At 32.1% G+C, this 16,291-nt stretch overlaps 1 protein-coding gene and 1 long non-coding RNA gene across 4 annotated transcripts; one reads left to right on the top strand and one right to left on the bottom strand.

Annotated features, from left to right (window-relative positions):
- The first annotated feature begins 1,070 nt into the window (after positions 1 to 1,070).
- On the top strand, positions 1,071 to 6,945 carry LOC124838156 (DNAse I-like superfamily protein). 3 transcript variants are annotated; one of them, XM_047313675.2, is made up of 10 exons: positions 1,073 to 1,359; positions 2,302 to 2,347; positions 2,480 to 2,564; positions 2,947 to 3,040; positions 3,156 to 3,260; positions 3,880 to 4,180; positions 4,359 to 4,558; positions 4,658 to 4,766; positions 4,982 to 5,130; positions 5,965 to 6,945. In XM_047313675.2, exons 2-10 carry the CDS (start codon positions 2,315 to 2,317, stop codon positions 6,275 to 6,277), a joined length of 1,389 nt encoding a protein of 462 aa, XP_047169631.1. In that variant the 5' UTR covers positions 1,073 to 1,359; positions 2,302 to 2,314; the 3' UTR covers positions 6,278 to 6,945. The 3 variants fall into 3 exon arrangements, 2 of the variants coding, with proteins under 2 accessions (XP_087952982.1, XP_047169631.1); XM_088096856.1 differs by having other exon boundaries at positions 1,071 to 1,359; positions 2,302 to 2,564; XR_015781628.1 differs by lacking the exon at positions 1,073 to 1,359 and having other exon boundaries at positions 1,404 to 2,564; positions 5,965 to 6,401; positions 6,646 to 6,945.
- Positions 6,130 to 8,670, bottom strand: LOC148194429 (uncharacterized). Its single transcript, XR_015781629.1, has 3 exons — positions 8,163 to 8,670; positions 8,030 to 8,070; positions 6,130 to 6,258 (listed from the first exon to the last, which is right to left on the bottom strand). It is a non-coding gene; the product is annotated as an uncharacterized LOC148194429 (long non-coding RNA).
- Between the last annotated feature and the right edge of the window lie 7,621 nt (positions 8,671 to 16,291).

The following is a 16,291-nucleotide window of genomic DNA, read 5'->3' on the forward strand; positions in this document are numbered from 1 at the left end:
AAGGAAAGATGTAAACTTAAGGGAACATAACTAGTCATTTTAAAAATCAAACCAAATTAAAAGTTTTAATAATAATAATAATTATAATAATAAGAATAAGATAAAATTGAAAAAGAAGAATTGTTAGATAAAAACAAAAAATTAAACCTGAAACAAAATAGTACTAACGTACGGACAAACTTAATCCCTGTTGCGCTTGATCCTTTGTAATGAACCTTGAATGTTAAACTCTTAAAAAACAACTTGAATAAAAACATTAGTTATATTAGTTATATTTTACATTCAAAATAAATTTCATGTATTCGAAATGATTTATTTATTTGCGACAATCTTAATTATTATATAAATTATATATTTTAAAAAAACATAATTGTTTTTAATCTTATTTATTGTATTTTTATTTAATTTATTCTTTTATTAATAAAATGTTTTTTTATATTAGGTCTCTCAATCTTAAAATGCAACAATATAACTAATTTGTCTGAAAAATCAATTTATCATTTTATAAATTTTCATTACTTCTCGACCACAAATTGTATCATGCTCAAATTAAAATGATGATAAATTATAAAATGGATTTTAAATTTAAAATAATATCATAAAATTATTTTATAAAATAAAGTTTGTTTTTATTTATATAATTAAATATAAGATTTATAACATATTTTTTTAGGTTGAAAAACATGTAAATTAATGTAAAACTAAATATTAATAAATATTTTTTTAGCAATTTTTTATAATAGATGATATATAGGTTTAACAAAAATGCAAATTTTACTAAAATATACTTAAATTCATAACTCTAAAACTATATCATAAAGTAAATTTTAAGATTAATTTAATTTTATAAAACTTTCTTATAATCCTCTTATATACTATAAATTATTTGATCTAAATATATAAGGATTCTTCAATAAGGTATTAATGCTAATAGGATAAATGATAATTATTATTTTTAAAGTATTTATTATAAATCTTAATTATGTTTATGGTATAATTTGGATTGGCAGATACATGAATTTATGTTGTTTATAGAAAACCAAAAAACCCTTCTCCACGAAAGACCTCCAAAAGAATTAAAACATCCTCTGCATCTTTCTGAGTTCTGCCTTTCCTTCCCTACAAACCAATAAAGGCAAAGAAGCTAGAAGCTACATCGCATCACAAAAAAACCTTTTGTGTTACCTCTATGCACTCTTCACCCTTCTCTCTTCATCTTTCAACATCATTATCCAAAGGGAAAGAACTAAGGAAACATCAAACCTGAGAAGAAATAACAACCCACTCTGTCATATCCACACTCTCCTTCTGAATCGTTTTCACTGAAACCCCACACAACCACCATTCTTCTAAATTATCGTAAGTGCTTTTCATCGTTTTAGTTTTTCATTTGTTACTTCTTATTGCTGTTTATCTCTTGCACAATAGTCACACACTATGCTACAATAACCAATGCCGTTGACCCACTTCACTTCTCTATAATATTCTTCTTTCTCTTTTGTTATATGCTCTTGTCTTGCTTCTATCACTGCTGTGCTTTTTTCTCTTTTGTTTTTTCTTCTTTCCGCGTTCTCGAAAAGCCTTCGGATTTGGTGTCCCTCGTTTCGTTTTCACCACTCCTATTCCGGGTCCAGTTTGATTGATGTGTTTCCATCCACTCTCACACGCCGCTTCTTTTTCGATCTTCTGGTTTTGGATGTAGACAACCCCAGTTTGTGTGCAGATTTTGCCTTGAAAAAAGTCGCAAACTTTCGCTTTTTGAACCAACGTTGAATGTGATCACAGATGCTTGGTTCATCCACGCACTGTTTTTCTTACCTGTAAAGCGGAAACCTGGAGCTCCTAATAAAGAGATATTATTATTCCTTAGAACAGAAGAGAAAGATGCACCTAGCCTTTTTTCTAAGCTCTTTCTTTCTCTCTCTTTTTTGGTATATTCTATAACACAACTCAATTTCCTTTCCCTTTTCTTTTTAATATTTTAAGTACTCAGAAGCTGTCTCCGTTTCCCCTGCAACTGGTTCTTAAATATTGCCGTTGAAAACTATTCAAAACTAGTTTATTAAAATTTCAAACAATAAACTTAGTTTTCTCGTACAATAAAAGGGAAAAAAAATCCCGTGTCCAGACCCATTTTGTTGTTTTTTCTCCCTTGATGACTTACCAAAATTTCCAACTTTAATTGTAAAAAATCCCCACATGGATTTAGATAATCCTGCTGTTGCTTTTTAACCTCCGGCACCCGCGTTCCCATGGCATTTTATCGTTCCTGATCATTTGCTGTTGTCTTATTTGGTTCAGTTGGAGAAAAACAATGAGAACGGAGTTGAAGAAGAAGATATCCAAGGTAAGTATGCACTACACAACCAACCCAAATGCCCTTTCTATATATCTTCTACTTTTGGTCATACATGTTCTTTACGATCTCTCTCACCCAATCTTTTTTTTTCTTTTTCTTTTTTTCATATTCGAGTCACAGACTTCATGGCCAAATTTTAATGTAAGGAAGTGGCTCAATAAAAGGAGCAACGGTGATAGCTTTCACCCAGATTACTCTTTACCAGGTAAATTCCAGTTTGGAGTTTTTCTCTTGTATTAATTTTGATTTGATTTTCTTGGGTGAATTTCTCGGCAATTGGAGGGACAGATTGGTGGTAGATGGGTTAGTGAAGTGTGATTAGACATGGTGATGGAACAAAAGGAAGTGACTTTGATAAGGGTGCCCGAATTTTGTTACGGGGGCCCTGGGTCCCATCTGGGACGTTTTCCATTGAATCTGACACGTGGGTGGCTAATTCTCTGGAATTCAATTTGGCCTATGATCGTTGTACCTGCAATTGTAAACCCACACGGTTTTAGGTTTCTTGTAGGAAAAAAAAAACATAAATTAGTGTTTGTTTTTGTTTATTTTAGTACTGATTTTGGTTATGGGGATTATTTTCAAAGAGGGGTGGCTGATGGATTCGACAAACGAATTGAAACATTCCGCAGCGGTGAAGGAGGCGCCATCTGTCAGTGACATCGACACGCTCAACCCTAGGTAAACATAGCCATCATACATACCCCTTTGAAGTATGAATGTGATGTTTTTTAGTATAATTTTGGTTACAGAAATTTTGTTGAGTAGGAAAATATGACCGAGGGTGTGGTTGTAGGATGTTCGTAGGGACGTGGAATGTGGGAGGAAAGTCACCAAACCAAGGATTGAACTTGAGGGAATGGTTGATGTTGCCTTCACCAGCTGATATCTATGTCATTGGGTATGCTATTTTATTTACTTCTTCTCTCTTTCTTCCTACTACCAATGCTATTTTCTTTTCAAAACTTCCTTCTTTACTCACTTTAAGGAAGTCTTTTAAATCTCAACCAGTACAGATTCTTTACTCATAATTACACTGTCAGTTTTCACAACTGTTATCTCGAAAGAGTAAATTAATGTAACTTATAAATTTTTAATGCATTCTATTATAAATTAGACGAATTTATAATATATAAATAAATACACATAATATTTTAAGTGAGATTTGTAAAATTGAATTAGATTTAAAATTTATTTCTATGATAATATAAATACTTCTTAATATTAAATAAACTGTCATTTACTGCTACGAGCATTTTGCATGTAGTGAAACTCTTGTTGGGTTGATGAGCTTCGCTGGATGAACCACGTCATCCACGCAAACAAAACATGTTCACAGCTCATGATAACGTGCATTTGCGTTTTAGCTTTTGGCCAAGTTGCATGTTTCGCGCCTGATAATTCTAGGGACTTGAAATAATGTCCATGTGAAAATCATTTAGCTCCATCACTTCCTACAAATTCATGTCTTTCTTTTTCATTGTAGAGTAATATAATATACTAAATTTTGTTTTCCTTAGGTTCCAAGAAATTATACCTCTAAACGCAGGGAACGTGCTTGGGCCAGAGGACAGTGGCCCAGCAACGAAGTGGCTGACTCTGATTCGTGAAGCCTTGAACTCTAACACCGGTGAAGAAAGTTGTACTACATTATGTAGCTCAAGTGAACATGAAGAACAACCCTATTATTGCCTTGCAGCAAGTAAACAAATGGTGGGTATCTTCTTGTGCGTGTGGGTACGTGAGGATCTTTACAAGCATGTCACCAATTTAAAAGTGTCTTGCGTTGGTAGAGGCATCATGGGCTATCTTGGAAATAAGGTTCCTTCATTCATTCCTCTAATTTCCTTTCATGTATTATTCATTTTTCTTAATTTCCCTTCTCTCATGTTAATGGTGAACAATTTCTTAAAAAAAATCTATCTGCATCAGATTATGTTTAATACAGAGTTTCCACTAGCTAGAACGATGATGTATGTGATTGCTTATCACTCAACAGGGTTCAGTATCGATTAGCATGACATTGTATCACACGACGTTTTGCTTTGTTGGTACCCACTTGGCCTCTGGAGAGAAAGATGGTGACGAGATTCGAAGAAACTTAGACGTATCAGAGATCTTAAAGAAAACTAAATTTTCTCACTCATTCAAAGCTCTTGCCCAACCATTCCCACCTCCTGAAACCATATTAGACCATGAGTATGTTCTTTCATTCCACTTTCAGAAATAATCTAATAATTTTCTATCAATTACCATAACATACTGATGACCCTTTTATTTTTTTTTTGGTATCTGCAGCAAGATTATTTGGCTTGGGGATTTGAATTATCGCCTTGCTGCTGGTTATGATGATACACTTGAACTTCTGAAAAAGAATGATTGGCAGGCACTGTTAGAGAAGGATCAGGTAATCACATTTATTTTGTTGTGTTTGTTGAAAGTCCTACATCACCTAGAGATAAGTTCAAAGTGAGTGCAAACTTTTATAAGTTAGGCTTAAAATTAGTGTTTCTTACATTAGATGTTCATAAATACTGTGATTTCGACAAATATTTACATAACATATATAATAATATTTTGTCTTGGTCTTACCATTTTGTTGTTTTGATTGTGTTGTGACAGCTGAGGATAGAGCAAAGAGCTGGTAGAGTGTTCAAAGAATGGAAGGAAGGGAAGATATACTTTGCTCCAACTTACAAATACTTATTTGATTCTGACCAGTATGTTGCTCAAACAAACAAGTCCAAGGAAAAACGACGAACACCGGCTTGGTAAGATTTAATATTAGTAACAAACCTTTGTGTTGAAATCAAAACTCTTCTTATCCACAACAGGAGTGTCATTATATCATGTTGCCGTCTGTTTTTGTGTATGCTGTGACGTTCAGTGATGCCAAGTTGAGACGACCTTTTGCGATTAAGATATCTCTAGTTGAACATAATTTTCAACCATGCTACGCATAATTAAGCAACTTCACTTGGTTGGTACGTAATGAAATACCACTTGCAATTCTTTATGAACAAGCCTTTGAAAAGGATTTCCCTGTGGTGCATAATATATTCGCAACTGTGGATTGTTTAATGCTCAGAATTAGTCAAACCATAAGCAAGTGATTCGAGCAATAATAAAGTAAAATCATTGGCTACGTTTTATGACATAATCCAAAATGGTGAGTGAATGATGGGTCGCGGGGAAACACTGTATGTTCTATACCATCCTTTTCAACGTAATTTTATATAAACCACATGAAACCTCCACCAACTATCATCGACCAATCTAAAAAAATCTCACCATAATAACACAAACCCATCTTCATCAAACTCTTCTCTTTTGAATTAACTAAGTTAAATGATGCCAGGTCTGCAATAACCGACCATAATTTTTTTTATTATCATGCATGCATAGAGCCAGGCAAATTGCTTCTCATTCTCGCCAATAAAAAAAAAAACACATGGTTAACGAATCATAATCATTATTTATAAAACATTTGAAACATCTGATGCAATAAATGATGAGATGTGATTATGATTTTAGTGTTGAAGTTATGTTTGATGGATGAATGAATCGAACTGAAGTGAAGTTGTTTGTGTGGGACAAAACAAAAGGTGCGATCGAATTCTGTGGAAAGGAGAAGGCGTGGAGCAGTTATGGTACGTGAGAGGAGAGTCAAAATTCTCAGACCACAGGCCAGTGTATTCACTGTTCTCGGTTCAGGTGGACATGACATGTAAGAAGCTAAGTTCCTGTGTTGTGTCTGCATCAGAGAGTGGCTCAATCTCAATGTCAAGGTCATGCTCCTCTAGAACCCTGACAAACGCTGCCTTGTCCTCTTCTTGCTTTGCTAAAGTTCAGGCAGAGGAACAACTATTGTTACTAACCAGGGAACATAGACACCACACCTGCAGGGTTCTCAGTTAGTACACAGGAATATGATACTATATATACACCAAGTGGTCACCACTCACCACTTTCCGAGGAACAAAAGTAACACACAAGTGACACGACCATCGAGTTGCCGCAGCTCGCGGTGTGCCCTGACAAGGTTTGGGTTCTGTGTTCCTCACTTTTTTTTCTTGTTGGAACAGAGGATTCAATTCATTACTATTTTATGCTGTAAAAAGTTCACATGCCCCCACCCTTCCGCCTTTCCAAGCTGAAAATGTGTAGAGCTAGCAATTATCCGTTGAATTCTTGGTGTTGCTTATCTGATGTGCTTCAAAATACACTAATATATTTTGATGTTCGTGTACATTAAATCTTTTTTATTTTTAATGTATGAACATCAGAGGAACAATACCAAAAATTCAGCATAGATTCTGAACTCAAGCGGAGGAAGTGCATCGGATGCGTGCTCCTTTTTTCTGAGCTTTTGGTAAACTATAAGGTTTCCATCTTCCAAATGTTTGATTGGTTAGTCTATTTTCATGGCCATTTGAAGAAAATTGTAAATCAAATTGTTTCTTACTTTTTCTGTTGTTGTTCAATACAGTGTATCGAATTTTGTTATGTAAAAAATCTATACCAGCTTAATATGATACTTGTCATGGCTTTGCAGCACAAATAAATCCTTGAGTTTTTGTTGGGTATTCAGCAAGTTTTTGTTTTTAATTTTGAATATTTAATGAATTAAATCATGAGTTATATGATGTTAGTATTAGTAATAATGATGGTAAAAGTAGTAATATAAAGTTTCACATAACGTGGCTTTAGAATGCAATCACACTCAGGATATTAAATCTCACTACCTAATATTTGAACGCATTTTGTGTAAACATATTTTAAAGAACTTTATTTGGGCCGCGTAAGGTCCAATAGAGTGAGAATACAGGCTTCGGCCTACTTTAAGCATCAGATATTGTTATTCGGCGTCCTCTATTTTCCTAACCCCACCTGCAACGTGTAAAAAGCCCAGAAAACTATCATTTTATAATAACTGAAATAATTTCAGGGAGAAAAATTCAATTTTCTTATAAAAAATTAAAATACATTCATTTTATAGATATTGAAAATATATTTAATTTTTTTGTTCCATTTCTGTTCTTATTTGACGCGTTGAAACACGATCAGATTTCCATGTAAGAGAGAATGGAAAAACATTTTTATTTTCTAAAAACATGGCTTTTTGTTACATTATTGTTTTTATTATTCTAATCATTATTAGTAGAAAGTATTCACGAGAGATAATTAGTTTTTGTCTGAAACTGTGCTAGTCGTATTTAGTGTCACTTTCTAATGAGTTTTATTTTCACCTAAAAAAGGTTGAAAATGATTTGTTTTTTACAATTTGCAAAAGTATAATTGGTTTAAAAGTCATTTAATTAAATTTTTATTCCTCTAAATATCTAAAGTCTTTAAACCTTTTCCCTAAAGTTATCTAAATAAATATTTAATTTTTAATATTGTAAATGATTTAATCTGTATTTTTAAGATTATAATACTATGTTTTGTACTAGTAATTTCTTTTATTATTTTACATAATCTAGTATTATTATCTTGACCTCATTTTTAATTGTTAATTTGGGAAACAACGTAGTCATAATGATTAAAGATGAAAGTGGTGTTTGTTAGAACAGTGAACCCCTCAAACGCATGGACTTTGAACACATTGATTGCAAACAAACGAAGATAAAGTACAAATCATATTTATAAACATGAGAAAAAGAATCCAACCTGGAGCTGCATACATCAAAGATCCAACTTGAGCGTTACTCCTGTACACAAAATTATCAGCCAAAATAAGTTTATAGAACATTTGGGAATGGATTATTTTAAAAAAAAATAGAAATCAAAAGGAAAAACAAACATTTTTCGAGAATAACTTGAACATTTTCCTACATCATCCACAGCTTCTTCATTCAAATTCCAAAATAAGCGTTTTCTTCCCGGACTTGCAGAAGAGGGTCTGCAACTTTCACTCTTTTCTTCCTCAGAGTTTAAGGAGGTCGCGTTCTCTGCCGTGGTTGCAACGGTTCCGATCAAGTGTTGCTTTTTCGGCGAGCTGTTTGGCTGGTGGCATCGCAGATCTGGGTGCAGTGATTTTGGTGGCGTCGCGAGGAGCTCCTGATTCTGCTGCAGGTGTGGGGTGGAGCTCCGGTTTGCTCCGGCGAGGTTGATAGTTGTGGCACAACTCTAGTGGCATGCGGTTGCTGGTTGTGGTCGTCGGCGAAGCGTAGAAAATCATGTATAATTCCTCTAAAAAAGCTGCTTCCTCTTTGTTGTATACATGATTAATTATTGCTTTCATGTTGTCTTTAATTTGTGAAAGTTCAATACCAAACCTATGTCGTAGTATTTATTTCATATGTATCAAACAAAACAACATTATACACGCATCTCTCCCAAAATATAACTACCCCTCATATTAAGTGTAGTAAAGGATCTTTAACCTTGTAAACACAATGTCTTAAAAAATAATTACACCATAAGGCTAAAAACACTTTATATGAATTGATATGTATGTTGTTTATTTTCTCCCTATAGATCAAACGTATTTATAGATAGAAGAGAGAATTAGTATTCAATTATAATAAATATGATTTTAAAGTAAAATAATTTGGAATTAATAGAATAAATGTAAAAACTTTTTATCAATAAATAACATTTACTTATAAAATTAATATTACATGAAAACATTAGTAGCAGGATTTTATTTTATTTATTTATTTTTAAAATTATAATAAATATTTTTAACAATTTCGTACATGATTTAAAAAATAAATTATATCATATTTTAAAACAAAATATTGTATTTTAGTGTAAGGAACCTTTGCAGGTTGAGCCTTACATCTAGTGTTTATAAACTTCCACCAAAAAAATAAAGATATTTAATTGTCTTAAATTACGAGTTTTAGTAAATAAAACATACAATATAAGTGTTTATTTTAGGTTCTAATTAGTGGTTGTCCATTATGGTCTTGGGCATATATCTTGTTTCATAAGTGTCACCGAGAGACTTGCCTATGTCTCACAATGATAGCTCCAGCATCACACTTACTAGGTAAACCTTCAAAGGATGATTTGTTACTCACAGTCTCCAATAATTATTATTAGGTTTATTATGTGGTATTTATAATTAAGCATGACAATGCACATACCTCAACTTTATTTTTGTCACAATTTATAGTACTTTAAGTCAACAACAACTTCGTTACCCATTGAACTCCATTCTATGAGATCAACATTCATATGGAGATGTGTGTCTATTGTTGTAACTAATTTATGAGTTGTAGTCTCATTCCCTTCAACCAATCAAGTTTTTATGCATCAACTTTTTGGTAAGTATATTGGTAATATTTCTTTCTTACTTGACAAAGTCAAGAGAAATAATACTGTGAATAATTAAGTTTATAATACACTTGTGTCTCACACTTAGCTACTTTCTTTTTTAAAATTTTTTTTGCAAGAAACTTTAGATATAGCAACTTAAGTGTTACAATCTATTGTATGTGTTTATTTAAAAATGGTAAATCATATAGAAATTTTTTAAGAAATTATACTTTAGTGGTAACAATATCTAAAGCAATAATCTTTGACTTTCATGATAAACCATGAAATAACAGTTTGTTTAGCATATTTTTATGATATTGCATCTCCACCAAAAGAAAAACATAATACAAGTAGTTGATCTTGTGTCACCAGAACCAAAATCCAATTTGCATTAATATATCCTTTAATAATATCAAGAAGCTTCATATATTGAATGCCATATAACAACAAGAATCACACATAATATTATCACAAGATGAAAAATAATACTAGAGATATCACAAACAATTTTAGTCAATTTATTAGAAAATATTTCTAGATTTCACAATAGTATTGTAATAAATTTGGGTTAAATATGTTTTTAGTCCCTAAACTATTGGTCGTTTCTGGTTTTCGTCCCTCTTTCAAAGTAAGGTACAATTTGGTCCTTGTTCTTTTCTAAACGTTCGTTTTAGTCCTCGGAATTTTAGTTTTAGTCCTCATTTTGTTGCTAAATGAGGACCAAATTTTTAAACGGTGTTAGTTTTCGAGGACTAAAACGAACGTTTTCGAGGACTAAAACGAACGTTTTCGAAAAGAATGAGGACCAAATTGTACCTTACTTTGAAAGAGGGACGAAAACCAGAAACGACCAATAGTTTAGGGAGTAAAAACATATTTAACCCAATAAATTTCACTCACTTCAAAATACATAACCAAGAAATTTTATTTTCTTATTAAAAGATATATTAACCTTTGCAAGACACCTCACACTTAGAAATATTTTAAATGTGATTCTCCTTTTTTTTCATAACTCATAAGGAATTTTATGACAACCTTTATGTGAAATTTTATTTGAGAATATGACAAGTACAATATAAAGCTTCACCATATATATTGTTAACTTTAATATATATAATATAATTCTAGTGTCACTACCAAAATTAAAATAACTTAAATGTTAACCCATTTTAAGTTATACAACTGTCAACCTTTGTTACACATTTTCTTTGTGTGCCAAAACATTGTAAACCACACTTATATTTACCTATACACATTAGTTAAATCACCAAATTTGAACAATTGTCCTTTGTAGCCAAGAAATAAAATAAACCAACAAACCCAAAATATTAAAACCACACCATGTCATCTAACACAATACTCACATGACAATTTCTCAAAAAATGTTTTTTTGTAATTATACATTTTGTATCCTTTACTGAAGTACCTGAAAAACACTAGAAGAGGGGGGAGGGGGTGTTGAATAGTGTTAACGGAAAAAAAAAATTGAAACCTTCCTTTTACAGCACTTTCGTTGAGTACAAGATTTTTCAAGTAGTTGTTAAACGCTTGACCTTGTAAATGATTATAAACAAAGAATTCTTTTCACGTGCCATATATGATATTCACTATAGTGTTTGTAAGAACTTCCTTTTTTATGAACACTCGTTTAGTATGGGAAGCTCTTGTATTTAAAACTAAAATACAACTACAGGTTTTATAAGAGAAACATTTAGATAGAATTAAACAATAAATGCACATATATTTTTATACTAGTTCACATCAACTAAGCTACGTCAAGTCTCTTCTATCCACATAGGGTTCAACTATAATCTTCAACAAGATTGCAACTAGTATTCTCACCACTCCTGGTATCACTAGGCACTCCCAGTATCCCCCGATACGTTGCCTAGTTGAGGTTCACTCACTCCTAGTTGTGCAGTATTCTTCACCACTCCTGGTATCCCTAGCCAACGAATAACTTCCCGTTACCCTAGACTAATTGAGTATTCACATTATTCCTAGTATCCCTAGTCAACAAATAACCTTCAACTACCCTAAACTAGTTGAATATTCGCACCACTCCTGGTACTGGACAATCCTGGTATCTTCTAATACGTTGGCCAGATTTCCTTAACTCGTTTGAGTTTAACAACAAGTGTTTTAATTCTTTTCAAAATTGCAATCAATCGATTGCTAACAAGTCATTTAGATGATTACTTTCATATAGAGGATATGTGTTCAATACAATACAATCTATAGACTTGCTGAGTGTTTATCTTTTTTCGCTTTTCTCTCTTCTTATAATAGTAAGCAAATATTACAATAAAACTCGAGAGTATTGCTTAATTTTTCTTTTTTTCTTCTCAGAAAATTTCTTTTTGCTTGAGCTTCTCTTTGCTTCTCTTTTACGTTGTAAGCTATCCTCTTTATTCTTCCTATAAATGATCTTCTATTTAAAGGCTTTTTCAAAAGGTATCTGTTAGATTGAGCTCTTGGCCTTGAATCTTGTGTTTTCTTTGTCTTGCATGTGAAGCAACCGTTGGTTAAAGTCAACTTGTTAGAGCATGCTTATTCTTTTAGTACTTTGTTCAAAGTAGGTTGTATTATCTTCAAACACGTCTTCTTACGAAGAGAACATCCCGTGAATGTCTTCTTTGTCTCTTATGTCCACTTCTGATATACTTCAAATAGATCACGTGGATGCATGTAGTAGGTTATATGCATAGAATATAGTATATTATGCATGCAACATATATGTTTTATCTCTAATCACTTTTGTTGTTTTTGAACGTTAAACATTTAATGACACTTAATGCTTGTTCAGAATAAAAAGTGTTTTTTGCATTATCTATCGTTGAGGTAACATTTATCATTTAAGTTTTTCCTTAAGATATCATTTGTTGAGTAAGAACTTCATCGCGTTGGACGAAGTAAAGATTTTAGCTCATGGTACCGTCTAATCTGTTATAAATGGTTTTTGGATATTGCCTTTCTAGAGTTAAAGCGTTTAACATGTTTCATCCTTTATAGATTTTTGGATCTTTGTTTAAGTATTTTAGAGGCTTTGGTCAAAGACATTGTCTCGACACCTTTTCACTTCTTGAGATTTCAACTGATTACCATTGGATATACGTGTTTAGCATAACTCTTTTAGACGATTTGACTTGTAATTTGTTTACCGTTGCGTTTGGAAGCTTTAACCTAGTTGTTTTTCGAAGTGTTTTTCTAAGGCTTTTCTATGTTTATGGATGATTGAGAATCTTGTTCCTAACACTTATGTTTCAGCCTATCCTATTATTCTGATTTATGTATTTTCATATTCTTGTCTCGTTTAGTGTTATTTGATTAAAAGACCTCATTCTTCTATTAGAATTTAAATTTATGTGATCTAGTTTAACTATGTCACATATCACAACTTTCAACATTTATAATGATCAAAGAATAAGTAATAAATATTTTATTTGAAGATAAAAAGGCATAAACCTTAACTAAAACAAAACCATCATAAATATATCATTTAAAAACAAAAACAAACTAGTAATAACAACTCTCCTATTATACTAAAAAGTCACTTATTAATAAACAAAATATTTTTTCTTTTATTATCGGGTAAAAAAATATTTTTTATTAGTATACGCATAAGCATTAGTCTTATAGTCTATAAAATAATCGCGAAGGTTAGTGACAAATGAGAAATCTATAGTATTAGTATTAACTTCAAGTTTGTAATTAGACTGAAAATTTTGAACAAACATTAAAAGTAAAAACGATATTTTTCCTCAACTCAAATAGACATAATCAAAACATAAAAAAATAAATAAATTCAAACTTATGTTTTAAATGCACAACCAAACCATGAAGGGAACATATTTAAATCATAAAACTGATAAACACGATGTCAAGTAAAACATTTTCTTTTAATTTCATATAATAAGCAACATTTTTAAATTCATGAACCTCATAAGTTTCAAATTCAACTATTTTTTATAAGAATATTTACATAAAACTTTTCAACAAACTCATATTTTAATTTAAGTGTTTCCATTACTCAATAACAAGTTTAGTATGATAAGATATTTTATAAATATTATTAGACAAAGTACTTAAAATATATCCATCACATCAAATATCTTTATCAAAAACATTCATAACAAATTAATTAGTAGCTTTATATATCACAAAAAAAAAGTATAACTATATTTCAATGAGCCAAAATTTTATTTGTTGTTACTAGTAGAAAAAGAAATTTTACTCATAAATTTTTTAGGTATACTTGAGAATGATTTAATCATATCCATGACTAACATATTATATATAACATTATCTCTAACTTTTGCAATAAAAGGAACAATCATGAGTAAGAATATTTTTTTTCTCTCTAAAAATGTTAAAAATATAATCAAAATAAATAATAATTATATAAGAATAAGACAAAGATATAAATAATAGAAGATTCATCCAGTTAAACAAATAACAACAAAAATATAATACAAATATAATTGAAGAAACAAATAGAAATAACCTAGATTGAGCACGAAAGCGTACTTCTCTGTCAAGATACAGCAACTCATTGTCAAATTAATTAAGGTGAAAATCTCACGTACAGTTCTAAATTCTATAATAAAGAAGAAATTGAAAACCAATCATCAATTATAACTTCAAAAGAACCATATTTCATAAACAACATAAAAGAATAATAAAGGGAATATCCGATCGAAATTGAATTTGTTTTTTTAATTAATGAAAAAAACATTAAACATGAAAGGTAACATCTCAGATTATATAGTAGCATATAATATAGTAAGTCTACATTATAATAAAGGAGAACAGTGAGAGTAGATTGTAAATAAAGCCGATAAGCTTACAGCCATCCCAAATATAGTCGGAATTTAAAACTTAAACATATTAGAGTATTTCGAAATACAAGAAGTAACTAAGAAAGTCCTATAAAGACTAAGTAGCGGCATCATCTTTCTTCAAGGTTTGCTCCAGAGGCACCTTATTCATCTCTGCTCACATCCAAGTGGATGATCATTGCAAAAGAAAGCATACCCAAGCAAACACAAACACACAAGCAAGGGTGAGTTAGATATACAAAAAATCATGTTATACCAATCACACACAATATGCAATTAAAGGCAGATATAATAGACCACGCAACATGACTTCTTACACTTTACACTTGACTCGTCCGGATTAGAATGATTGCCGAGCTATGGCGGGTTATGCACTCGTGGTGGCCTCTACTACTTTGCAAAGCCATTGCCAATGGGCTTCACCCTACCACACTCACGAGGTTAGTCTGTTATCACTCACCTTGGGCCATACTGGAAGCAACCAAGACTAGGACCTCCTACTACTCCTCACCACATGGATCAATCCTCCTTACTTGAGAATGAAAGACCATTGGAGCGTCAGAAAAACCCCCAAAATTGAGCTACCATGCAATCATTCCAAACATAGAGGGCACCACCATGAATCCCCACCTTGAGGCCATGGAATTACGTCCATTACACATAGGGCACCACCATGTGACCTCCCTTGAGATCCATGGAATTACGTCCATTACACATACTTGTTACATTCAACCACCAAACATGTCTCATACATTCACATACTTTCAGTGTAATAACATTACCATGATCATACTATGCATCCCAATCATCCCACACACTTAATTCAACCCAAAACAAGAGCAAAAGAGACTAGCACCGGACACTATGAGCTTTGGCCGAAAACCCTTTAGGAGACCAAACGGTATCATTATGGATGGGCACTTATTAGTAGACTGAACGTTGTCTAACTTTCCAATGGACAAAAAAGATAAGCCTGAAGAAGTGACTGAGCATTATTTAGGACTGATCACTAAGAGAAAACCAAACGCTAGAAAGTTTGCCGAACACTTAAAGCTTTGGCCGAACGCTTAGGGCCTTGGCCGAACACCTAGAGCCTTGTCCGAACGCTATCCAGACCACCACTAAGATCAAACGTTACCAAGACTACCCACTAAGACCAAACGTTACCAAGACCACCCACTAAGACCGAACGTTCAACTACAGTGTTTTGCATAATTCTGCAGAATTATGCAGAATTATGACAGAACTCCCCTTGACTGTTTCTAACCATTTTTATCAACTTCTAATGATGTACGTTTGGCAAGTGTACCAATCGTAATTGTAGTAACAAAATATCGTCCTCAAGGATTGAATGAGTTGAGTACTAGTTTACTAATTTACTTAATTTTGAGCAACAAAGATTGTCAAGTAGAATGATGAACATAAACAAGTGATGGAAATTCAAATAGTATAAACAATGTTAGAGAATTGATTTCATACCTTTTCATATAATTTCCTCCCCTTTTCAATCGATGTGTAAATTATAATTATCCACTTGAGTTTATTTAGAGCTTGTTTACCCCTAATCCCTTAGTAGGCAAACGTATCCCTTGAATTTGAATCCCCAATCCCTTAGGCCAATTACAAATTCAACAAGATCATGAAGAACAATCATATCTCAATTCAAACTAACTAGTCCTGCCCAATTTCCCAATTGTGACAGCATCTAATCTGTTCTATTTATAAACGCAAGCAATTCCCAATCTCCCAACTGTGAAACTGCTCATAGAATAGACATTAAAACATAAATAGAACACTGGGATAATTATAATGAACTTAACATCAATTG

Source organism: Vigna umbellata, chromosome 8 (assembly GCF_029865625.1).
Source record: "Vigna umbellata cultivar VRB3 chromosome 8, Vumbellata_1.0, whole genome shotgun sequence".
Classification (NCBI taxonomy): Eukaryota; Viridiplantae; Streptophyta; class Magnoliopsida; order Fabales; family Fabaceae; genus Vigna; species Vigna umbellata.